This window comes from Aegilops tauschii, chromosome 5 (genome assembly GCF_002575655.3).
Source record: "Aegilops tauschii subsp. strangulata cultivar AL8/78 chromosome 5, Aet v6.0, whole genome shotgun sequence".
NCBI classification, from domain to species: Eukaryota; Viridiplantae; Streptophyta; class Magnoliopsida; order Poales; family Poaceae; genus Aegilops; species Aegilops tauschii.
Window position 1 is genome coordinate 394,755,542 of NC_053039.3, and position 26,882 is coordinate 394,782,423.

Genomic DNA, 26,882 nt, shown 5'->3' on the forward strand with positions numbered 1-26,882 from the left:
GTAGTTGACCCTTAGACCAAATGGAGGAAAAATTGAGATTGTTCAATTGTACAAGATCAGCAGAAATAATGATCATCTACATATTGGACAACTGTATATCTGAGTCCAAATGATTGCTCAATGGGCAAGCTTAGATTTCCATTGTGCCTTGACAATTTCAGAATTCAGCAACTAAGATTGCATATGATTTTCTTCTCATGAGCTCCATTTAAGATGACAAAGTTGGAGGCACTATGCAAGATGCATTGGGTTCATTTGATACAATTCTGTTCAAATTCAAGAGTTTGAGCATAAAGAGAATTGCACTATAGTCCACCATGCCAAATGCCTTTTAATCAATATTGAAAAATGAAAACTTCATTTTCAGATTTATGAAAGATGTGAAGGTACTCAAAAGTTCATGCAAGACTCGACAGTTGTGCTGTTGACAAAATTCTTCTTCAAAATAAATACAATTACCAAACTTGTGGATTTTTAAATAGAATGCAATGTGGAGAATATATAACTGTGCCATAGAAAACTCAGATGCATGTCTAATGGTCATAATAGCTAGCTAATCTCAAATCCACGGAAACTGTACTGTGTTAAATATATTGATAAAACAATACACACACTCTGAGATAAATTGAACGAGTAATTTGTAAAAAAAAAGATGTGCTCTTGGCTAGCTCCCACGTATATGAGAAAGGGAAGAAAACGGCATGGCCATCAACACCAAAAGTCTTCATTTCAAAAAAATCAAGTATGTGTTTTGCATGTCTTCATCCTGTCACAACAATGAAAAGGGAAAAAAAACACGAATCATGAACTTGTGTGAGAAAGAAGACCGACCTTTGAGGCTGAGGGCGAGCGACCACTTGGTAGGTGCTGCACCGGGGGAGTTTTTTTTTTCTCTTTTGCGAGAAAACTTCTGATCTATTCATCTTCAATCATGACAGTGCAACGAACACTAGAAATAATAAAAATTATATCAAGATCCGTAGACAACCTAGCGATGACTACAAGCACTGAAGCGAGCCGAAGGCGCCTCATCGTCATCGCCTCTCCCTCGCCGGAGCTGGGCAAAACTTGTTATAATAGACAGTCGGGAAGTCGTCGTGCTAAAGCCCCATAGGACCAGCGCAACAGAACATCAACCGCCGCCGATGAAGAGTAGCGTAGATCGGAAGGATCCAACCTGAAGACACATGGACGTAGATGAACTACGACCAGATCCGAGCAAATCCACGAAGGGCAGATCCGCTGGAGACACACCTCCACACACCCACTGACGATGCTAGACACACCACCGAAACGGGGGCGGGACGGGGAGAACCTTGTTCCATCTTTAGGGAGCCGCCGCCATCTCGTCTTTCTGAGCAGGACACACACCCTAACAAAACTTGAAGGATCATCTGAAAACAGAGCCCTCCCGCCGACAAGGACCGGGATCCATCGTGCCGCCATGGCCCTAAGGCCACCGGAGACGAGCCGAATCGGCAGCGGCGACGGCGGGAGGCAAAGGAACCTTAGGCTTTTCTTAGGGAGGAGGGCGGCTGCATACAAGTTACTTGCACTGGGGGAGTTGCGACCTACAAGTGAAGGCCTCCAGACTTAGGGCTAAGGTCCATAGGCTTACGATGCTTGCGGTCTCTTTGAGGAGCCATGGGAGCAAGGACTCGGATGTTAAATATATCAAGTGCAAATTTCCTAAAACAATCATGCCATTTGACAAGAACATGTCTTTTGTGATTCATCTTTCGGAGTTCTGCACTTTGTCCCCCAATGATGTGTTGAGCGAGTTCATTTTCACGGGAATCTTAAGCAAGACCACGTAGAATGCCCTTGCTTGTGCTCGTTCAAATCCATTGTGCTTGCTTCAAAGAAAACAAAAATGTAAAAAATGCACTATGCCATTTGACCAAACACTTGCCATATGTGTTGTCCGCCATGGATGGTGTTGGCAGGGGTGGAGGTCGGATCCGGAGGGATGTGGCGGCGATGTCAGGCTTGCTGGCAGGGTAGAGCCGTGGAGGTCCATAGAGGTTTGACAGCATCCGCCGAGGGCGGGGGGAGGGGGGGCGATGGCGCTTGAGTCCGGAAACGGGGACAAAGTGAAGGGTGAGGGGCGGATTGTCAAAAAATGCCGACTCCAGCTGGTTTTTTTGGGTGGATCCGGAGTGCCAGAGGCCGTCGTAGAGGACGTTTAGACTCTCTTAGACAACCCCTCGGTTTGGGGCCGGTGTAGGGGATTTCATACGTCCAGACATGTCCGACCCAAAATAGAAATCCATGTTAGAGGCCTAAAAGTGTCTGTGTCGTCCATCCAGACTTATAAGGGCGTGATAGGCGTTGGAGATGCCCTTAGTTTTATCAACCCTGGAGTGGAAATAGTAGGATTACAGTTAGATGTAGTGTTTGGGGGAGGCAGAAGAGAAAATTTGCCTAATTAATACTTAGCAGTATATTTTAAGACCAATACAAAGTGACACTTGGGACTTTGTAGTACTTGATAGAGATAGTCAACGGTTGTCATATTATACTTGATTGGAATCATGCGGCAAGACCAAATGGAAGAAAAATGTAAAAACTAGTTTGATTATTGTGCGAAATCAAGCACTGCTGGGTTAGGCAGCAAGAGAGACGAAAACAATGAAGGGGATGTTTCAAATTTTGATTTAGCTTTTAGTTTGGGGGTAAATTTGAGTTTAACTATTTTTTAGGGGCATTTGGATTTAACTATATGTTCGCCTTTTTTAGGTGCTGCTATCTGTTTACCTAAAGGGTACACACTGGCTTCACTTCCAACTGCTCTTGTGACGATCTGAGAGGCAAAAAAGCTTTGCCCCTCCCTCCGCAGGTGAGGTTGTGGCTCCCCGCCGCCTCCGTCTGCCACTCCAGCGACGGGAGGGGGAAGGGACCTCGGCTTTTCGAATCTGGCGTGTAGTGAAGGCGTTGTTTCAGTGGAGAGGACGATGCCGCGTCGAAATAAATTGTTGTTGTTCTTTCCCCAACTTGGCGATTCTCCAATCGGTGACGCTGGGGAGTAGTCGGCTCAGTCGTCCCGTCGGTCTACGGTTCCGGCGAACTGAGGTTCTGGTGGTTGGCGCTTGACATTCTCGATGGCAACGAGGTCGACCTCTGCAGATGAATTTGATGGCTTGAAGTTGGCTGAGCGGATGCATGTTGGAGGCATCGCTCTTCTTCCTCGACTACATCGGGTGAAGACGGCGGTGCCAGGATCAGGTGGACAGGGGGAAGATCCTCGACCGATGTGCCACAACAACTCGATCTTGTCGCTTGCGACGGATTGTTTAACCGGCTAAAGAAACAGCATAGTCTGTCATGGTGCTCCTCCTGATCTGGCTTTGAAGGATGATCCGCTCTGCCTCCAGCGGTGCTACGGCGACGGTGGTGATGGACGGGTGGCAGTCCGGCAAGGTACAAGGGGATCTGATGTTTAGAATGTGTGTTTTTCTTTTACAGGTTCCTTTGTGCGTAACTTCTTGACATGAGTTTCTCTGGATGTCTTGTATAGTTTCCATGTCCTTGTACCTTGTAATCTTCATGTTTAATGGAATGTGGTTACTTCAATAATAATAAAAAGGGTACATGCTGTGACTGACATAAGAGGCCCACATGGGCCAACGGAGGCGCACGTCCGACGCCCCACGGCCCGCAAGCCCGGAACAGAGGGCTGTAAATAGCCACCCGGACGGCGACTCGGTGAGACTCTTCCCCACGAAAGCTCTCCCTCACACGCTTGTCCTGCGCCGCGCGCCCGCGCCCTCTCCGCCCCCGCCGAGGATGGAGGCTGCCGCAGCCGGATTCGCAACCGGCGCGCGGGCGGCAGCCGCGGCGCGTCCCTTCGGCCTCGACCTCCAGGCGGCGGCCGGAGGCGTGCGACGACCCCGCCGGGCCATCCCCATGCCCGCAGCGGGCCCCCACGGCGGCCACCTCCCCTTCGCCACGGCGCCGTCGACCCTCTACGCGGCGTACGGAGGTGAGAACCGATCATGAAACTCCGTAGAGACCTTGCAATTTACCTTGCTTGGGAGATGCTTAGACAACTCCGTGGGCTTACTTGCAGCGGAGCCTCGTCGGCCGCCACGGCTGGAGTTCGGCCGCGTCGTGACGGAGTTTGATTCGGCTCTGACGATCGATTCGCACCTGGTGCGGGTACCCGTGACCCGTCCCTCCTCCATGGCCCCGGCGGGACCATGCTACGAGCACCTTGGCTGCGGCCGCCCGGTGTCCCTGCTCCCGCTCCGAACTCGGGTCGATCCTCTCGTTCCAATCATACACGCCGCCGTAAGATGCTTTGTAATCATCTACATGTGTCCCTTGTGAACGATCTCGTGCAGGAGCTCGTCGCACTCACTCTTCCCGCCGTTCAGCAGCGGCCGTGGGACTCGGAGGTGAACCCCGCTGGCTGATGGCGGCGGCTGCGGTGGGACGACGCGGCCGATCCAGTGGCTTTGCCAACCCCTATGCTGGCGTGCCTCCCCAAGGCCGGCGCGTGTATGCTCAGGGGGAGAGCAATGGTGCTCCGTCGGAATCTGACAGGAATGGGCACAAGGAACCAAGAACAGTGGATGAGTTGATGGAAGCATACCCAAGATGCACCTCCTTCTTCAAGTTGGTCACCGTAGTGCTGTGTCTCGGGCTGTGCTTCTTGTCCGCAAAGGGTGATCCAAGGGCAGCCTTGATGGTCACGACATCGAAGGATGCAGCCGAGGTCTACAAGTTCCTTTGTGACGTCCTACTTATCTTGAAGAAGCTGTTCTTTCCATGATCTAGATCGAAGAGGTAATCTGATGTTCATTTCTTCAGACGTGCTTCAGCTTGCTGTGTTCGAACAATGCGTGGTGTTACACTGTTACTGCTATGTCGCCTGCTGAACTGAGTTGAATTAGTACTTCAAATTAGTTGCCAAATGTGTGTGTTACTGTTATTTCGCCTACTGAACTGAACTGAATTAGTTGCCAAATGTGTGTGTTACTGTTATTTCGCCTACTGAACTGAATTGAATTAGTTGCCAAATGTGTGTGTATTATGTTGCTCATCACCGCAACCTAATGGTAGTGTTACTGAAAAATACGAGAAATCGACCTGTACATTTTGTTTACTCCAAATTATCTCTGATAGTGGAAGTGAAACGTTGGCACTAGTAGTAGTACATAAAGCAGCTGCTTGCTTAACTTCTAGTGTTGATATGTTGTGTCTGATCGTACTGACTTGTTAGTTTACTGATGTTCCTTCTTGGGATGAACTAAAGGCATATGCACATAAACTTCTGGAACTTGGTGTTCAACCATTATACATGATAATTAGAAAGTAGATTGCTAGCCAGATATGTCTGTTGTTCCTTCTATCTGCATATTATTAGTTGAATTTGGTCAGCTGTAATTATTTGGCGTATATATGAATGTGGTAGCCACAATACACCATACCCTCCATTCACAAATATAAGATGTTATAACTTTTCTATGAATCGGATGTATATAAACACGTTTTGGTGTGTTTGTTACTAGTTTCGGTCCGCATGTGGTCCCTATCATATCCAAAACATCTTATATTTATGAACGGATGGAGTACTATTTGGCGATCAGATCCTATTTGCACGCTTCTTTCTCCCTCTGGCTCTGTTTGTAGGGTATATTTTGTTTTGCTGAAACAAAGCCTGACTCAGGAATCACCTTATATTAGTTTGCAGGTTTTATGTGAACCAGTAATGCTGTCAATTAATTAATACTTAAATAAAATTGTTCGTCATTGTGTTTCCTCATATGACTTAAATATTCAGACGGATGGAGCAGTATGTAACCATATGACAATGAAATGGAATTGTGTGCATAGATTCCTACTGAAGTGTGATGAATACATGTTAAAGCATAGCATATGGTGGTGATTTCATATAATAGTATAAGTCACATGTTAAAGCTTTGTTTCACAAATCTATTTTGCGGTGGGTATAGTATAAATAAGCTCTGCTTCCTCATATATAAACTGTGATGAATGATTAAACAACGTCGTTATTGTGTCAACTGCAGGTGATGGGTGACAGTGTGATTTCCTTGGAACCTGAAGAAAGGCGCTACAAGGGTCAGATACAGATATCAGATAGAGCATAGAAGATACCTCAAGTGGCCGGCCAAATCCGATAACATAGGAGCAATGCCAAGCCAACGCCATCGACTGGTACGTATGCCAAGCTGCTTGATACGTACTCCCTCCGTTCCTAAATACTTGTCTTTCTAGACATTTCAAATGAATATCACATATGGATGTATGTAGACATATTTTAGAGTGTAGATTCACTCATTTTACTCCGTATGTAGTCACTTGTTGAAATGCATAGAAAGACAAATATTTAGGAACGGAGGGAGTAGATGGTAGCAAAGCGATCTGATTGGCATCGTTAGGCACAGGCACAGCGAGCACTTAGAGACACCAAATACAGCCGATCAGATGATCAGAATCAGATCACAATGTCGGCTAGCTTGTGCAGACTGCAAACTCCAGTACCTCGGCAAAGAACGCTGCGACCGTGCCATCAACGAATTGGCATGCGATGCATTACCGTGCAAGATGAAGCAAGCACCGGCGCGGTTACGCCTCCATGGCGCGACGCATCGAGAAGGCGTCGATCGTGGCGGCGCGAGGCGTCGGAAGCAGCACGCCGTCTGCGCGGGCGCAGCCGCAGCGACATGTAGCGGCACAGCAGCTGGGCGCGACTGCGGGTTGCGCCTGACACGGCGTCAACAACGCGGACTGCAGCGGCAGCGCGGTGGCGGCATGACTGACGCGGCCTGTCCAGAAAGCAAGGAGGCCACGCGAGAGGAGTTGCCTCTCCAAGTTTCCATCGGCGCTGAGCGCAGCGATGTATGAAAAAGACGACGAAAAAGAACAACCATCACCGCACGTCCACCGGCCGTCCACAAGAAGAGACTACAAGCAGGACCAAGAAGCTCCATCGATGTTCTCCATTGATGAGAAACTTGGCTAAACTATCAGCTTCAGTATTAGCAGCTTGGCCTTCAAAGGTGAACTTGGAGTTGAACATTACTACCCGCTGCTTAACCTCGTTGATAATGGCACCATATATAGCTCCCATGTGTACCTCTATCAATGTCGATCACTATTTGCTTCGAATCTGAGGCGATGATGAAGTTTCTTATTGGAAACCGCTCCTCCTCTGCCGCTTGGGTGGGGTGACGAAAGGCCGGAGAGGGCCACCATGGTCCTAATGAGCTGGGCCAATGCTCAAGAACTTGCCGTAATAAATCAAAAAAGGAAAATGGGAAAAAAGAAAAGATGAAGTGGCACACTGATTTGGGCAATGTAATGTTAATGATGCTTGCAATGAGGACTCGTATGCTTGGTACTATGATAGCAGGGGGCAGTTTTCAGTCAAGTCAGCCTATAAGGTGTACATAAAAGGAAGAGACATGAACCTGCCAGGAGCGTCAAACACCCCTGCAACTACTTGGGAATGGAAGGATATTTGGTCAATACCTTGCCAGCCTAAGATTCAGCAGTTTATGTGGCGTTTTGCACATAACAGTCTACCTTTAAGGATGAATATGAAGCGAAGGGGCATTGAGTGTGACACCCTATGTGTTTGTTGCCGGCGGCTAGACGACACTAGTAGAAAAAGGGTCATCTGTCCCGGTTGGTAAGGGCCTTTTGTCCCGGTTGTTGAACCGGGACTAAAGGGTCGTTACTAATGCCCTAGCCCTTTAGTCCCGGTTCTTACACGAATCGGGACAGATGGGCCTTCATGTGGCCGCTGCGGCCAGCCCAGGCAGGAGGGCCTTTGGTCCCGCCTGATGACACCATCCGGGACCAAAAGGCATCCACGCGTCAGCATTTCAGTGGCTGGGGTTTTTGTTTTTTTTTGAAAGGGAGGAGGGTTTAGGGGGTAATTTAGGGTGTGTAAGCTAGCTAACAGAGAGAACTGTCCTCTCTTATTTCCGTGCTTGATTTACCAACGCTACTGCTATGCCTAAACATGGCTTAGATTAAAGTGAAGGCAACATGTGGTGCATGTCGTAAGTACCAATCCATGTTCATTTCACCCACTGATATATAATAACTCTTCATGCCCGCATCATGCATCATCATAATAACAAGTCCTACTAATCATCATCATACAACTTCTACTCGTTATTAATAACAAGTCATACGATCATCATCCTCATAGTCATCGAACCAACCCTACTTAATTGTTCTTAGCACATGATCATCAGTATTAGGTAGGACCTAAATACCCTTTTTAAGGTAAAATAACATAAAACAATATAGACCCCGACTCTCCATTATGGAGAATGGAGATCATCCTGTCTCCAATTTTTGCGCTTCGCTTCCTTTTGCTTCCAAGAACCTCCTTGCGACTGTCCATATATTTTTTCCATTCTTTGATTTTCATGTCTCCACTTCTTTAGAAATCCGGTATGGACAGTTGAGATTCGTAGGATGACCTGGTTGTATGTTCAAAACATCAAGCCTACCATTCTGATACATCAAATGAGGCACACAATCCTCTGGGATTATCTGTTGAAAAATATAGTAATAACTTCATAGTTAGCAATGATGTACTAGTTTTAGAAGTATGCAAAAGATGCACGGATGTCGTAATAGTAAGAAATCTTACCAGGGTATCTCCATAGTAGTTACCGTAGTTCAACACGTGCACTAGTGGCACGTATTGACCATAATGTGAAGGAGTTTTACAATAGATATTGTAATTCTCAAGATCAGTACAAAATCCGACCAGATGAGTTTTCTCCTTATAAGTTAACTCAGAGCCATCGGCGTAGTAGGTTCTGTCTACCATGTTCCGCACATTGTTTGAACAATCAAAATAAGCTGTCAATGAAAATAAGCTGTCAACTATTTTGAAATGAACAATATAAATTAGCTAATAACTATGTTTGAGAAACTCACATAGCGGTAGAATTGGAGGCGTATCAACAAGGACCCAAATGTCCATATTGTCTTGCTCGATGTCAGGATCACCAAGATCCATGGTGACAAGCATACCCTCATCAACCATACATCTTGCAAAATGCTTCCCAATTTTTGCAACCAAAATGGGTTACGCTCTCAGAATTATACAGATTTACTTCAAAATCTATATCATGATGGGTCCTTAGGTGAATTTTCTTTGTTTCCATACTTTCATGGTCTTCAAAACCCATCCTCTCCAAGACGTAGCGTCTTGCATGGCATGGGATAAGCTAGCCGAATTGTAAAAGATGAAAAGTACACATTGAAATAGTTGAAGTCGTGCTTAATTACGAAAAAATAACACTTGTCGTCGTTGCGTACCGTTTCAACATCGAAGGTCTCCTCCAGCTTAATACTGAAGCGCCGATCTTCATCCAGATGAGGCCTGTCGCACTGACCTCGGTCGTCGTGGCACCAGTCGCACTCCCCCGGGAGACTTTCGTTGTCCGAGTACGGCATTTCCTATGTTCATAATTCAAATATTAAACGTCTACAATTAAATATATGTACTAAAAAAGTAAGTTAGATCATTACTATTCATCACGGGTTGACTATCGGTTTGTCGAGTCTTTTCTTGAAAACTCTCAGCTCATGTGGTGTATACATTCGACCGTTGGTGATGGTCGCTCCTCCATTTGTCCCCGAGTGCATTACACCAAAATGTCTAGCACACGAGAACAAAGGAGAAGCGGCCCCCACGACAACAGTCGGGATTCTTCGTCCTCTCATATATATATGGTGGAACTCTCCCTCACTGATTCCTCTCTGACATTTGCGACCATCGGTGATGGTAGCTCCTCCTTTCGTTCTCGAGTGCATTACACCAAATTGTCTAGCACACGGGAACGAAGGAGAAGCTACCCCCACGACAACAGTCGGGATTCTTCGTCCTCTCATATATGGTGGAGACTCGACAGACTTAAAGTCAACTCGAAATATCGTTTAATTATCTTTCTAAAAGAGGATTTGGCTGGTCTCACCTCGATGTTGGAGGGGGCGGTGACGGGGACGACGGCGGGGATGATGGAGGGGTCGGGGGCTCCTAGATTTCTGCGGAAACAAAAACCCTATAAGCTATCAACTAATCATATGCATACGCCTTGCATAGTGCTCTCCAATTTTAGCATTCAAAGTAGGAGTAGTTTTCCAATTTTGAGCATTCAATAAGCAAAATCAAATCACAAAATAAAGTAGTATTCAAATTAGGATACATTCAATTATAAGCAAAACTACATCATCTCCATGCGTCCGTACATCGTCGAATATTATCACTAATACACCTCGAATACTATCATACATATAGCATCGCTAGTACAGCTAGAACCATAGCGCCCGACGGGTATCGGCGCGGGCGGTGGACACCCAAAGGGACGGAACCATCACAGGATCATAGCTCCAGTGAGATCCCAGAAGAACCTGCCAGGTATTGTCGAACCTGCCCTCCAACGCAACCATGTAGCGACGGACGTGCTGGTCCTCCTCGCTGACACGGTGACGTACCACCTCCGCGGTGTCCGGAAGCCTCGGCACCTTCACTGGCCCACGCGACCGCCACCAAACAAGGATCGGGTCAACGACGGGCTGGCTCCTCACCAACCTACGCCCACCGGAAGGTAGCACCTCCCAAAACCAGCCCGGCGGAGCCCAGTCCCGGACATGGCCCCTCTGATCAAGCCGGCCTCCTCCGCCGAGTCGACGACGAGGATGCGGGATAGGCATCGTCGACGTCGATGCAGGAATAAGTGCTTTAACTAAAAAACAAACTAGTTCTATTAATTTCCTTGCTAAAAATAAACTACTTCTATAGTAAAATAAACTAGTTTTGTTAAATCAACTAGTTCAACTACTAATTAAGCACTTACTATAAATAAAATAAAGTAGTACTTACTAAAAATAAACTACTTCTATATATAGTAAAATAAAGTAGTTTTATTAAATCAACTAGTTCAACTACTAAGCACTTACTATAAATAAAATAAAGTAGTACTTACTAAAAATAAACTACTTCTATAGTAAAATGAAGTAGTTTTATTAAATCAACTAGTTCAACTACTAAGCACTTATTATAAATAAAATAAAGTAGTACTTACTAAAAATAAACTTGTTTAACTAGTTCTATTATTTATCGACCCCCCCCCCCCTCATGTCGAAGTTATCGGGGAGGGGGTATATCGACAACGACATACCCGATAAAAAATAAGAAGAGGAAGAAGAAGAAAAAAAAGAGGAGAAGAAGAAAAAAAGGAGAACAAGAAGGAATAGAGGAGAAGAAGAAAAACTAGATTTTAATCTATTTTTTTTCTTCTCCTCTATTCCTTCTCCTTCTCCTCTTTTTTTCTTCTTCTTCGTCCTCTTCTTATTTTTCTTCTTCTTCATTCTTCCTCTTTTCTTCCTCTTTTCTTCTTTCCTTAATTTCTTTCCTCGACGACCCTAACCCTAAACAGTACAACTAACTACAACGACTTCGCTTGCATACATATGAACAAATATGATCGATCATCTATGAACAATATAAAAACATCATATGATATATGAACAAAAAAATCACATCTATGAACAAAAAAAATCATCTAATCATATATTTTTTATGGCGGCGGCGGCGGCGGGGGGCAGGGCAGGGGCGCGGGGGCCGGGGCTCACGGGGGGCGGCGTCGGCGACGGCGTCGGGCAGGGGCGGCGCGGCCCGGGGCGGTGACGACGCGGGGCGGCGCGGCGACGGCGTCGGTGCGCAGGGGCGGCGCGCGGCGACGGCGTTGGGGCAGGGGGCGACGGCGTCGGGGCAGGGGCGATGCGGACCGGGGCGGTGACGACGCGGGGCGGCGCGGACCAGGGCGGTGACGACGCGGGGCGGCGCGGCGACGGCGTCAGGGCAGGGGCGGCGGGCGGCGATGGCGTTGGGGCAGGGGGCGGCGACGGCGTCGGGGCAGGGGCGGCGAGCGGCGACGGCGTCCGGGCAGGGGCGCGCGCGGCGACGGCGTCGGGGCAGTGGGAAGAAGAACTGAACCGAAAATTTCACAAGTGTGGCTTATATAGACAGACCATTGGTCCCGGTTCGTGGCACCAATCGGGACCAAAGCTCACCTTTAGTCCCGGTTAATGCCACCAGCCGGGACCAAAGGTCATTTTTCAGCAGCCCAAAGGGCGGGAAGCAGAGGCCTTTGGTCCCGGTTGGTGCCACGAACCGGTACCAATGTATGCCTTTAGTACCGGTTGGTGGCACCAACCGGGACTAAAGGCCTTGTGCTGCCCGCATCGCGGCACGAAAGTTTAGTCCCCCCTCACTAGCTGAGGGAGCTCGAGAGTGGTTTATAAGCCCCACTCCCGCTGCCCTCTCGAGCTCCTCTCAAATGCAGGCTTTCGGGCCTAAACACACTGTATCTGCCTATGGGCCTATTGGGCCTTCTACGGGCCTGAATCCTGGCCCATGGGTGGGTTTCTAGTCGTATTCAGGCCGTGGTGGCCCAGTAGGTGTCGTTTTTTTTATTTTTCCCAGTTTATTTCTTTTCTTTTTTTCTTTATTTATTTTATTTTGTTTCTACTTACAACAAAATACTTATTTATTTTATTTTATTTTGTTTCTAATTACTTATTTATTTTATTTTATGATAATTCTTTTTGCTATTAAAGTTTCTAACAAAAAAAGTTCTTTATGAAAATAATTTTTGCTTTTAATGATTTTGAACAGAATTTTTTTTGATAATTTTAGTTGCATCAATTTTATATAATTTTAGTTTCAGTTATACTAGAGGTTGCTTATAATGTTTTGAACAGAAAATACGTTGATAATTTTATTTTCATAAATTTTATTTATGTTATTAAAGTTTATTTTATTTTGTTTCTACTTATATATTTTATTAAAGTTTATTTTATTCTGTTTCTAATTACTTATTTTTTTATGATATTTGTTATTTTCCATGCATTTACTGATTATTTTGAGCTATAAGACCCTGAAATTGAAAAGCACTAGAAAAGAACTCTGAAAAGGTTAAAAGTTGGCATGGTATCATCATTTCACCCACATAGCATGTGCAAGAAAGTAGAGAGGGTTACTGCAAAAACTGGATGCACTTCGTGTACAAAACGGACAATCTTTTTCAAAGTATCAGGATTTCATACGGAAACTCGTCTGTTATAAAGAGATTTCATTTTTTAAAACTTATTTGAACTCCTGACTTTTTGTGTGTTCAAAATGCACCATTCAAAGCCACGTCATCAATTTTCAATCCTTTCTGACTTCATTTGTTATTTTTCATGCATTTACTAATTATTTTGAGCTATAAGACCCTAAAATTGAAAAAGCATTTCAAATGAACTCTGAAAAGGTTGAAAGTTGGCATGGTATCATCATTTTATCAACATAGCATGTGCAAGAAAGTTGAGAGGGTTACGGCAAAAACTGGATGCACTTCGTGTACAAAACGGATAATCTGTTTCAAAGTATCAAGATTTCATATAGAAACTCGTCTGTTACAAAGGGATTTCATTTTTTTAAACTTATTTGAACTCCTTGTTGGGGAACGTAGTAATTTCAAAAATTCCCTACGCACACGCAAGATTATGGTGATGCATAGCAACGAGAGGGGAGAGTGTTGTCCACGTATCCTCGTAGACCGAAAGTGGAAGCGTTAACACAACGCGGTTGATGTAGTCGTACGTCTTCACGATCCGACCGATCAAGTACCGAACGCACGGCACCTCCGAGTTCAGCACACGTTCAGCTCGATGACGTCCCTCGAACTCCGATCCAGCCGAGTGTTGAGGGAGAGTTTCGTCAGCACGACGGCGTGGTGACGATGATGATGTTCTACCGACGCAGGGCTTCGCCTAAGCACCGCTACGATATTATCGAGGTGTAATATGGTGAAGGGGAGCACCGCACACGGCTAAGAGATCAATAGATCAATTGTTGTGTCCTACTCCCACCGGGAGTAGGACTCTTCCTTTCCTTGTTGGAGTAGGAGAAGGGAAGGGAGAAGGAGAAGGAAGGAAGGTGGCGCCCCCCTCCCTAGTCCAATTCGGACTAGTCCATGGGGAGGGGTGCGGCCACCCTTTGGGGCCTTTCTCTCCTTTCCCGTATGGCCCATTAAGGCCCAATACGAATTCCCGTAACTCTCCGGTACTACGAAAAATACCCGAATCACTCGGAACCTTTCCGATGTCCGAATATAGTCGTCCAATATATCGATCTTTACGTCTTGACCATTTCGAGACTCCTCGTCATGTCCCCGATCTCATCCGGGACTCCGAACTCCTTCGGTACATCAAAACTCATAAACTCATAATAAAACTGTCATCGTAACGTTAAGCGTGCGGACCCTACGGGTTCGAGAACTATGTAGACATGACCGAGACACGTCTCCGGTCAATAACCAATAGCGGGACCTGGATGCCCATATTGGCTCCCACATATTCTACGAAGATCTTTATCGGTCAAACCGCATAACAACATACGTTGTTCCCTTTGTCATCGGTATGTTACTTGCCCGAGATTCGATCGTCGGTGTCTTAATACCTAGTTCAATCTCGTTACCGGCAAGTCTCTTTACTCGTTCCGTAATACATCATCTCGCAACAAACTCATTAGTTGCAATGCTTGCAAGGCTTAAGTGATGTGCATTACCGAGAGGGCCCAGAGATACCTCTCCGACAATCGGAGTGACAAATCCTAATCTCAAAATACGCCAACCCAACAAGTACCTTCGGAGACACCTGTAGAGCACCTTTATAATCACCCAGTTACGTTGTGACGTTTGGTAGCACACAAAGTGTTCCTCCGGTAAACGGGAGTTGCATAATCTCATAGTCATAGGAACATGTATAAGTCATGAAGAAAGCAATAGCAACATACTAAACGATCGAGTGCTAAGCTAACGGAATGGGTCAAGTCAATCACATCATTCTCCTAATGATGTGATCCCGTTAATCAAATGACAACTCATGTCTATGGCTAGGAAACATAACCATCTTTGATCAACGAGCTAGTCAAGTAGAGGCATACTAGTGACACTCTGTTTGGCTATGTATTCACACATGTATCATGTTTCCAGTTAATACAATTCTAGCATGAATAATAAACATTTATCATGATATAAGGAAATAAATAATAACTTTATTATTGCCTCTAGGGCATATTTCCTTCAGTCTCCCACTTGCACTAGAGTCAATAATCTAGATTACACAGTAATGATTCTTACACCCATGGAGCCTTGGTGTTGATCATGTTTTGCTCGTGGAAGAGGCTTAGTCAACGGGTCTGCAACATTCAGATCCGTATATATCTTGCAAATTTCTATGTCTCCCACCTGGACTAAATCCCGGATGGAATTGAAGCGTCTCGTGATGTGCTTGGTTCTCTTGTGAAATCTGGATTCCTTTGCCAAGGCAATTGCACCAGTATTGTCACAAAAGATTTTCATTGGACCCGATGCACTAGGTATGACACCTAGATCGGATATGAACTCCTTCATTTGCTGCTTCCGAAGCAGCTATGTACTCCGCTTCACATGTAGATCCCGCCACGACACTTTGTTTAGAACTGCACCAACTGACAGCTCCACCGTTCAATGTAAACACGTATCCGGTTTGCGATTTACAATCGTCCGGATCAGTGTCAAAGCTTGCATCAACGTAACCATTTACGATGAGCTCTTTGTCACCTCCATATACGAGAAACATATCCTTAGTCCTTTTCAGGTATTTCAGGATGTTCTTGACCGCTGTCCAGTGATCCACTTCTGGATTACTTTGGTACCTCCCTGCTAGACTTATAGCAAGGCACACATCAGGTCTGGTACACAGCATTGCATACATGATAGAGCCTATGGCTGAAGCATAGGGAACATCTTTCATCTTCTCTCTATCTTCTGCAGTGGTCGGGCATTGAGTCTTACTCAACTTCACAGCTTGTAACACAGGCAAGAACCCTTTCTTTGCTTGATCCATTTTGAACTTCTTCAAAACTTTGTCAAGGTATGTGCTTTGTGAAAGTCCAATTAAGCGTCTTGATCTATCTCTATAGATCTTGATGCCCAATATATACGCAGCTTCACCGAGGTCTTTCATTGAAGAACTCTTATTCAAGTATCCCTTTATGCTATCCAGAAATTCTATATCATTTCCAATCAGCAATATGTCATCCACATATAATATCAGAAATGCTACAGAGCTCCCACTCACTTTCTTGTAAATACAGGCTTCTCCAAAAGTCTGTACAAAACCAAATGCTTTGATCACACTATCAAAGCGTTTATTCCAACTCCGAGAGGCTTGCACCAGTCCATAAATGGATCGCTGGAGCTTGCACACTTTGTTAGCTCCCTTTGGATCGACAAAACCTTCCGGCTGCATCATATACAATTCTTCTTCCAGAAATCCATTCAGGAATGCAGTTTTGACATCCATTTGCCAAATTTCATAATTATAAAATGCGGCAATTGCTAACATGATTCGGACAGACTTAAGTATCGCTACGGGTGAGAAGGTCTCATCGTAGTCAATCCCTTGAACTTGTCGAAAACCTTTCGCAACAAGTCGAGCTTTATAGACAGTGACATTACCGTCAACGTCAGTCTTCTTCTTGAAGATCCATTTATTTTCAATGGCTTGCCGATCATCGGGCAAGTCAACCAAAGTCCATACTTTGTTCTCATACATGGATCCCATCTCGGATTTCATGGCCTCAAGCCATTTTGCGGAATCTGGGCTCACTATCGCTTCTTCATAGTTTGTAGGTTCGTCATGGTCTAGTAACATAACCTCCAGAACAGGATTACCATACCACTCTGGTGCGGATCTTACCCTGGTTGACCTACGAGGTTCAGTAATAACTTGATCTGAAGTTTCATGATCATCATCATTAACTTCCTCACTAATTGGTGTAGGCGTCGCAGAAACTGGTTTCTATGATGAACTAGTTTCCAATAAGGGAGCAGGTACAGTTACCTCATCAAGTTTTACTTTTCTCCCACTCACTTCTTTCGAGAGAAACTCCTTCTCCAGAAAAATTCCGAATTTAGCAACAAAAGTTTTGCCTTCGGATCTGTGATAGAAGGTGTACCCAACAGTTTCCTTTGGGTATCCTATGAAGACACATTTCTTCGATTTGGGTTCGAGCTTATCAGGTTGAAGTTTTTTCACATAAGCATCGCAGCCCCAAACTTTAAGAAACAACAACTTTGGTTTCTTGCCAAACCACAGTTCATAAGGCGTCGTCTCAACGGATTTTGATGGTGCCCTATTTAACGTGAATGCAACCGTCTCTAAAGCATAACCCCAAAACGATAGCGGTAAATCAGTAAGAGACATCATAGATCGCACCATATCTAGTAAAGTACGATTACGACGTTCGAACACACCATTACGCTGTGGTGTTCCGGGTGGCGTGAGTTGCGAAACTATTCCGCATTGTTTCAAATGAAGACCAAACTCATAACTCAAATATTCTCCTCCACGATCAGATCGTAGAAATTTTATTTTCTTGTTACGATGATTTTCAACTTCACTCTGAAATTCTTTGAACTTTTCAAATGTTTCAGACTTATGTTTCATTAAGTAGATATACCCATATCTTCTCAAATCATCTGTGAAGGTGAGAAAATAACGATATCCGCCACGAGCCTCAATATTCATCGGACCACATACATCTGTATGTATGATTTCCAACAAATCTGTTGCTCTCTCCATAGTTCCGGAGAACGGTGTTTTAGTCATCTTGCCCATGAGGCACGGTTCGCAAGTACCAAGTGATTCATAATCAAGTGGTTCCAAAAGTCCATCAGTATGGAGTTTCTTCATGCGCTTTACACCGATATGACCTAAACGGCAGTGCCACAAATAAGTTGCACTATCATTATCAACTCTGCATCTTTTGGCTTCAATATTATAAATATGTGTATCACTACTATCGAGATTCAAAAAAAATAGACCACTCTTCAAGGGTGCATGACCATAAAAGATATTACTCATATAAATAGAACAACCATTATTCTCTGATTTAAATGAATAACCGTCTCGCATCAAACAAGATCCAGATATAATGTTCATGCTTAACGCTGGCACCAAATAACAATTATTTAGGTCTAAAACTAATCCCGAAGGTAGATGTAGAGGTAGCGTGCCGACCGCGATCACATCGACTTTGGAACCATTTCCCACGCGCATCGTCACCTCGTCCTTAGCCAATCTTCGCTTAATCCGTAGCCCCTGTTTCGAGTTGCAAATATTAGCAACAGAACCAGTATCAAATACTCAGGTGCTACTGCGAGCATTAGTAAGGTACACATCAATAACATGTATATCACATATACCTTTGTTCACCTGGCCATCCTTCTTATCCGCCAAATACTTGGGGCAGTTCCGCTTCCAGTGACCAGTCTGCTTGCAGTAGAAGCACTCAGTCTCAGGCTTAGGTCCAGACTTGGGTTTCTTCTCCTGAACAACAACTTGCTTGCTGTTTTTCTTGAAGTTCCCCTTCTTCTTCCCTTTGCCCTTTTTCTTGAAACTAGTGGTCTTATTGACCATCAACACTTGATGCTCCTTTTTGATTTCTACCTCCGCAGCCTTTAGCATTGCGAAGAGCTCGGGAATCGTCTTATCCATCCCTTGCATGTTATAGTTCATCACGAAGCTCTTGTAGCTTGGTGGCAGTGATTGAAGAATTCTGTCAATGACGCTATCATCCGGAAGATTAACTCCCAGTTGAATCAAGTGATTATTATACCCAGACATTTTGAGTATATGCTCACTGACAGAACTATTCTCTTCCATCTTGCAGCTATAGAACTTATTGGAGACTTCATATCTCTCAATTCGGGCATTTGCTTGAAATATTAACTTCAACTCCTGGAACATCTCATATGCTCCATGACGTTCAAAACGTCGTTGAAGACCCGGTTCTAAGCCGTAAAGCATGGCACACTGAACTATCGACTAGTCATCAGCTTTGCTCTGCCAGACGTTCATAACATCTGGTGTTGCTCCTGCAGCAGGCCTGGCACCCAGCGGTGCTTCCAGGACGTAATTCTTCTGTGCAGCAATGAGGATAATCCTCAAGTTACGGACCCAGTCCGTGTAATTGCTACCATCATCTTTCAACTTTGCTTTCTCAAGGAACGCATAATTCAACGGAACAACAGCACGGGCCATCTATCTACAATTAACATAGACAAGCAAGATACTATCAGGTACTAAGTTCATGATAAATTCAAGTTCAATTAATCATATTACTTAAGAACTCCCACTTAGATAGACATCCCTCTAATCCTCTAAGTGATCACGTGATCCATATCAACTAAACCATGTCCGATCATCACGTGAGATGGAGTAGTTTCAACGGTGAACATCACTATGTTGATCATATCTACTATATGATTCACGCTCGACCTTTCAGTCTCCGTGTTCCGAGGCCATATCTGTTATATGCTAGGCTCGTCAAGTTTAACCTGAGTATTCCGCGTGTGCAACTGTTTTGCACCCGTTGTATTTGAACGTAGAGCCTATCACACCCGATCATCGCGTGGTGTCTCAGCACGAAGAACTTTCGCAAGGGTGCATACTCAGGGAGAACACTTATACTTTGATAATTTAGTGAGGGATCATCTTATAATGCTACCGTCAATCAAAGCAAGATAAGATGCATAAAAGATAAACATCACATGCAATCAATATAAGTGATATGATATGGCCATCATCATCTTGTGCTTGTGATCTCCATCTCCGAAGCACCGTCATGATCACCATCGTCACCGGCGCGACACCTTGATCTCCATCGTAGCATCATTGTCGTCTCGCCAATCTTATGCTTCTACGACTATCGCTACCGCTTAGTGATAAAGTAAAGCATTACAGGGCGATTGCATTGCATACAATAAAGCGACAACCATATGGCTCCTGCCAGTTGCCGATAACTCGGTTACAAAACATGATCATCTCATACAATAAATTTAGCATCATGCTTTGACCATATCACATCACAACATGTCCTGCAAAAACAAGTTAGACGTCCTCTACTTTGTTGTTGCAAGTTTTACGTGGCTGCTACGGGCTTAGCAAGAACCGTTCTTACCTACGCATCAAAACCACAACGATAGTTTGTCAAGTTGATGCTGTTTTAACCTTCGCAAGGACCGGGCGTAGCCACACTCGGTTCAACTAAAGTTGGAGAAACTGACACCCGCCAGCCACCTCTGTGCAAAGCACGTCGGAAGAACCAGTCTCGCGTAAGCGTACGCGTAATGTCGGTCCGGGCCGCTTCATCCAACAATACCGCCGAACCAAAGTATGACATGCTGGTAAGCAGTATGACTTATATTGCCCACAACTCACTTGTGTTCTACTCGTGCATATGACATCTACGCATAAAACCATGCTCTGATACCACTGTTGGGGAACGTAGTAATTTCAAAAAAATTCCTACGCACACGCAAGATCATGGTGATGCATAGCAACGAGAGGGGAGAGTGTTGTCCATGTACACTCGTAGACCGAAAGCGGAAGCGTTAACACAACGCGGTTGATGTAGTCGTATGTCTTCACGATCCGACCGATCAAGTACCGAACGCACGGCACCTCCGAGTTCAGCACACGTTCAGCTCGATGACGTCCCTCGAACTCCGATCCAGCCGAGTGTTGAGGGAGAGTTTCGTCAGCACGACGGCGTGGTGACGATGATGATGTTCTACCGACGCAGGGCTTCGCCTAAGCACCGCTACGATATTATCGAGGTGTAATATGGTGGAGGGGGGCACCGCACACGGCTAAGAGATCAATAGATCAATTGTTGTGTCTATGGGGTGCCCCCCTGCCCCCGTATATAAAGGAGCAAGGGGGGAGGCGGCCGGCCTAGGAGGAGGACGCGCCAAGGGGGGAGTCCTACTCCCACCGGGAGTAGGACTCTTCCTTTCCTTGTTGGAGTAGGAGAAGGGAAGGGAGAAGGAGAAGGAAGGAAGGGGGAGCCCCCCTACCTAGTCCAATTCGGACTAGTCCATGGGGAGGGGTGCGGCCACCCTTTGGGGCCTTTCTCTCCTTTCCCGTATGGCCCATTAAGGCCCAATACGAATTCCCGTAACTCTCCGGTACTACGAAAAATACCCGAATCACTCGGAACCTTTCCGATGTCCGAATATAGTCGTCCAATATATCGATCTTTACGTCTTGACCATTTCGAGACTCCTCGTCATGTCCCCGATCTCATCCGGGACTCCGAACTCCTTCGGTACATCAAAACTCATAAACTCATAATAAAACTGTCATCGTAACGTTAAGCGTGCGGACCCTACGGGTTCGAGAACTATGTAGACATGACCGAGACACGTCTCCGGTCAATAACCAATAGCGGGACCTGGATGCCCATATTGGCTCCCACATATTCTACGAAGATCTTTATCGGTCAAACCGCATAACAACATACGTTGTTCCCTTTGTCATCGGTATGTTACTTGCCCGAGATTCGATCGTCGGTGTCTTAATACCTAGTTCAATCTCGTTACCGGCAAGTCTCTTTACTCGTTCCGTAATACATCATCTCGCAACAAACTCATTAGTTGCAATGCTTGCAAGGCTTAAGTGATGTGCATTACCGAGAGGGCCCAGAGATACCTCTCCGACAATCGGAGTGACAAATCCTAATCTCAAAATACGCCAACCCAACAAGTACCTTCGGAGACACCTGTAGAGCACCTTTATAATCACCCAGTTACGTTGTGACGTTTGGTAGCACACAAAGTGTTCCTCCGGTAAACGGGAGTTGCATAATCTCATAGTCATAGGAACATGTATAAGTCATGAAGAAAGCAATAGCAACATACTAAACGATCGAGTGCTAAGCTAACGGAATGGGTCAAGTCAATCACATCATTCTCCTAATGATGTGATCCCGTTAATCAAATGACAACTCATGTCTATGGCTAGGAAACATAACCATCTTTGATCAACGAGCTAGTCAAGTAGAGGCATACTAGTGACACTCTGTTTGTCTATGTATTCACACATGTATCATGTTTCCGGTTAATACAATTCTAGCATGAATAATAAACATTTATCATGATATAAGGAAATAAATAATAACTTTATTATTGCCTCTAGGGCATATTTCCTTCACTCATGACTTTTTGTGTGTTCAAAATGCACCATTCAAAGCCACATCATCAATTTTCAATACTTTCTGACTTCATTTGTTATTTTTCATGCATTTACTAATTATTATGAGCTATAAGACCCTAAAATTGAAAAGCATTTCAAATGAACTCTGAAAAGGTTGAAAGTTGGCATGGTATCATCATTTCATCCACATAGCATGTGCAAGAAAGTTGAGAGGGTTACGGCAAAAACTGGATGCACTTCGTGTGCAAAATGGACAATCTCTTTCAAAGTATCACGATTTCATACGGAAATTCGTCTGTTACAAAGGGATTTCATTTTTTATCTTATTTTAACTCCTGACTTTTTGTGTGTTCAAAATGCACCATTCAAAGCCACATCATCAATTTTCAATCCTTTCTGACTTCATTTATTATTTTTCATGCATTTACTAATTATTTTGAGCTATAAGACCCTAAAATTGAAAAGCATTTCAAATGAACTCTGAAAAGGTTGAAAGTTGGCATGGTATCATCATTTCATTCACATAGCATGTGCAAGAAAGTTGAGAGGGTTACGGCAAAAACTGGATGCACTTCGTGTACAAAATGGACAATCTCTTTCAAAGTATCAGGATTTCATACGGAAACTCGTATGTTACAAAAGGATTTCATTTTTTAAAACTTATTTGAACTCCTGACTTTTTGTGTGTTCAAAATGCACCATTCAAAGCCACATCATCAATTTTCAATACTTTCTGACTTCATTTGTTATTTTTCATGCATTTACTAATTATTTTGAGCTATAAGACCCTAAAATTGAAAAGCATTTCAAATGAACTCTGAAAAGGTTGAAAGTTGGCATGGTATCATCATCCCACATAGCATGTGTTAAAAAGTTGAGAGGGTCCCGACAAAAGGTGGATGCACTTCGTGAACAAAATGGACAATCTCTTTCGAAGTATCAGGGTTTCGGACGAAAACTCATCTGTTACAAAGGGATTTTATTTTCTTGAACTTATTTAAACTCCAGACTTTTTGTGCGTTCAAAATGAACCATTCAAAGCAGAGACTGATTTTGAATGGTGCATATTCAACACACAAAAAGTCTGTAAAGATCGCCAACCCCAACATAATATAATGAGCATAGATGCGCCTATAGAGAGAATTCAACCTAAATTCATAATAAATTTCTATGAATTTCAGAGAAATTCACTCTGAATTTAGGTCAAATTCCCTGTATAAGGGCATATATTTTCATTTTGAGAGGAGCTCAACAAGGCAGAGAGGGACGGGCTTATAAACCGGTGTGAGCGCCCTTCGGTTGGCGTGGTGGGACTAAACTCTGACCGCAACGAGGACCAACCCTTTAGTCCCAGTTTGTGGCACAAACCGGGACTAATGGTCATGGGCCAGGGGCGAGGCGCATTGGTCCCGGTTCGTGCGTGGAACCGGGACCAAAAGGTCCAGACGAACCGGGACCAATGGCCCACGTGGCCCGGCCGGCCCCCTGGGCTCATGAACCGGGACTAATGTACCCCATGGGTCCCGGTTCGTGCAGAACCGAGACTAATGGGCTGGCTAGGCCCGAACGAAAGCCCTGTTTTCTACTAGTGCGAGGACGGGGCGCACTTGTTCTTACGCTGCAAACAAGTTAAGAAGGTATGGCGAGCTATGCAGCTTGAACCTGAAAGAAAGCGGATGTGCGCATGTAGAGATGCAGGTGAAGTGATGCATGAAATACTCCATCTACCAGAGCATAAAGAAGTACTGGTGACATGCTTGCTATGGCGGTGGTGGACTTGGCGGAACAAAATTAATGCGGGGGACAAGGCGGGATCTGCGGACAACTTGCCAGCTGAGATCAATCATTGGGACACTGATTCCCTAGCACTGTGCCGACAGCCTCGTACTGATAAGCAGCCACAGACAGTGCAGGAGTGGCAGAAGCCTGAGGAAGATCATCTGAAGATCAATTGTGACGGGGCGTTCTCGGGGCGGCAAGGTACAGGCGGGTGGGGCTTTGTTGTCCGGGACCATGTGGGCGATATCCGAGGCTCTGGAGCAGGGTGCTTACGGCACGTTGCATCAGCACTACAAGCAGAAGCAGAAGCGTGCGCGGCGGCATCTAACTGGGGCATGATGAACGTCCAGGTTGAGCTGGACTGCCAGGTTCTAGTCAAGGCTCTACAAGGATCAGAGATGGATCTAGCTGCTGAAGACCTCCTGTTTAGAGAGATTCGTCAATTTGCCACACTAAATTTCAGTCGTGTTGTCTTTTCTTTTGCCCCGAGGGCATGTAATAAGCTAGCTCATGTTTTAGCTGCCCTTGGTGCTAGCCATCAGGAAAGTGGAGAGACCTGGTATGAGGATCTCCCGGATGATGTATCCGTCCGTTTGGCCAGCTCTATGGCTGGACCTATGTGAAGTATGGAATCGTTGTGTTCCATTTCAAAAAAAAAATGATGCTTGCAATGTAATTTACTATAGAGTAAATTAGTTGTGCATGATGGTTACATGCAAGATATGTTTGACATATCGAAGAGAGAGTAAAGGGGTACGTAAAAGACTAGACTTCTATCGATCCCTTTTTCTGGTAGTCTGACGAGGTTAAGACAAAATATCGTCTGGCAAGATGGGATATTATCTGTCAACCAAAAGACCAGGGGGGTCTTGGGATCCACTAGTAGAAAAAGGGTCAAATGTCAAGCACATTAGTGCCGGTTTGCTTTTGAGCCGGCACTAAATGTGTGCATTAGTGCCGGTTCCAACGGCTAGCCAGCCGCTTTTATTAGTACCGGTTCGTGGCCGACCTTTAGCACCGGTTCGTGCCATGGACCGGTACTAAAGTGAGTGGTGGCAGGATGTTGTCAGTCCGGGGCCCCTCCAACACCTTTAGTACCGGCTCGTGGCACGAACCGGTGCTAAAGGTCGTCGTACATAAACCCTTCGTCCACCCGAGCTCGCTCTGTTCTTCCTCTTCCCCTCTCCTCTCTGTTCTTCCCCTCTTCCTCTCGAGCTCATCACACATTTTGCCCAAAATTTGTCAAGATTTGAAGGCCCCCATCCATTCAAATGATCACAAAGGTTAGCAACTTTGTCCTTTCATCTCTCATTGCTAGATTAGATCTTGCAATGCTTTGTATAGTGATTAATTTATGAGTTTAGTAATTTGGTAGAAAATATATGTGCTAGTATTTTATTTATATGCAATTTGTGGTCAAAACTAACACTTCGTTTGCATATGTAGGTGTGGTTTACTTAGTGCCTTCTAAATCTCCGTCGTAACCACAGTCGATCGCCCGCACCGTTCCGTCGCCGGCACCACCTTGTGGTGAGCCTCTCGTTCATGAATGTTTTACATTACCAAATTGATGTTTGTGTGATTTGGATATATAGTTACTTGTATAATTATCTTACCTGTACATTGTTTGTTATACATAGTGCCATGGTTTTGATATCCGTCCCCATCGGCCCTCGTCCTTGTTATGATTCGGATGTGGTATATTCTCTTTTAAAACTAGTTGTTGCATTTCGTGTTTATGACAAATTATGCCCATCAAGTTGACATAGATATTTTTGTCTAGGAGGTTTGTGAACCGGAAATTCCAACCGACCCTATTGTCGAGAGGTTAAATTTAGTTGAAAGAGAAAACGAGTATTTGAAAGAAAAATTGAAAAGAATTGAGGGGGAGAAGATGGAATTGGAGTTGCATGTTGTCGATGTCGTCGATGATCACAAGATCAAGATGGAGAAAATGCGCTTGAAGATTAGAAAGATTAGAAAAGATGCCATTGATAGTGAGGCTTGGTATCATTATGCTGTTGGATCAATTGTTACCTTAGTTGCGATCTTGATCGCATTTGTTGTTGCATTTAAATTCTTTAGTTAGAGAGTTATTTGTTTGTTGCAATTAAGTCTTGTATGAACTTTATGTATGAACTTGTATTAATTTGGTCTATTCGGTGTTGTGTAATGAAGATGAGCCGACAATGGATGTACGATGACCGATGCTCTCCCGAGTTCATTAATGGCGTGCAAACTTTTCTGCTTGCGGCTGAGGCAAACAAGCGGGCGGATGGTTTTATGCCTTGTCCATGTTTAGTCTGTAAGAATGATCACAATTACTCTACGTCAAGAACCATTCACGTCCACCTGTTTAAGTCCGGTTTCATGCCCCACTATAATGTTTGGACCAAGCATGGAGAAAGAGGGGTTATGATGGAAGACAATGAAGAAGAAGAGGACGACGACAACTATCCTGGCCATGGGTTCCCTGAATACGATGATACAACAATGGGGGAAGAAGCTGAGCCGGCAATGCGGGAAGAAGCTGAAGAAGAGGCGTCAGATGAGCCCGCTGATGATCTAGGTCGGGCCATTGTCGATGCAAAGAGAAACTGCGCAAGTGATTTGGAGAAGAAGAAGTTGCAGCGCATGTTAGAGGATCACAAGAAATTGTTGTACCCGAATTGCGAAGCTGACAAGAAAAAGTTGGGCACCACACTGGAATTGCTGCAATGGAAGGCAGAGAATGGTGTATCTGACAAGGGATTTGGAAAGTTGCTGGTAATGATAAAGAATATGCTTCCAAAGAACAACGAATTGCCCGAGAGTACGTACGAAGCAAAGAAGGTTGTCTGCCCTCTAGGGTTAGAGGTGCAGAAGATACATGCATGCCCTAATGACTGCATCCTCTACCGCGGTGAGTATGAGGATTTGAACGCTTGCCCGGTATGCAGTGCATTGCGCTATAAGATCAGGCGCGATGACCCTGGTGATGTCGAGGGCGAGCGCCCCAGGAAGAAGATTCCTGC

At 44.9% G+C, this 26,882-nt stretch overlaps 1 protein-coding gene across 6 annotated transcripts; it reads left to right on the forward strand.

Annotated features, from left to right (window-relative positions):
- Positions 1–3,454: 3,454 nt before the first annotated feature.
- On the forward strand, positions 3,455–26,093 carry LOC109747867 (uncharacterized). 6 transcript variants are annotated; one of them, XR_012184983.1, is made up of 6 exons: positions 3,707–3,982; positions 4,070–4,788; positions 6,033–6,180; positions 25,315–25,398; positions 25,509–25,566; positions 25,652–26,093. XR_012184983.1 is itself a non-coding variant. In XM_040390556.1 (4 exons), exons 1-3 carry the CDS (start codon positions 3,619–3,621, stop codon positions 4,413–4,415), a joined length of 624 nt encoding a protein of 207 aa, XP_040246490.1. In that variant the 5' UTR covers positions 3,455–3,618; the 3' UTR covers positions 4,416–4,788; positions 6,033–7,588. The 6 variants fall into 6 exon arrangements, 1 of the variants encoding a protein (XP_040246490.1); XM_040390556.1 differs by lacking the exons at positions 25,315–25,398; positions 25,509–25,566; positions 25,652–26,093 and having other exon boundaries at positions 3,455–3,982; positions 4,070–4,257; positions 4,344–4,788; positions 6,033–7,588; XR_005757610.2 differs by lacking the exons at positions 25,315–25,398; positions 25,509–25,566; positions 25,652–26,093 and adding an exon at positions 6,411–7,588 and having other exon boundaries at positions 3,708–3,982.
- The last annotated feature ends 789 nt before the right edge of the window (positions 26,094–26,882 follow it).

Coding starts and splice junctions, on each gene's coding strand:
- LOC109747867 (XM_040390556.1), top strand. CDS start 3,619: ATGGGCCAACGGAGGCGCACGTCCGACGCCCCACGGCCCGCAAGCCCG. Junction 3,983..4,069: donor CCTCTACGCGGCGTACGGAG/GTGAGAACCGAT, acceptor GCTTACTTGCAG/CGGAGCCTCGTCGGCCGCCA. Junction 4,258..4,343: donor TGCTCCCGCTCCGAACTCGG/GTCGATCCTCTC, acceptor GATCTCGTGCAG/GAGCTCGTCGCACTCACTCT.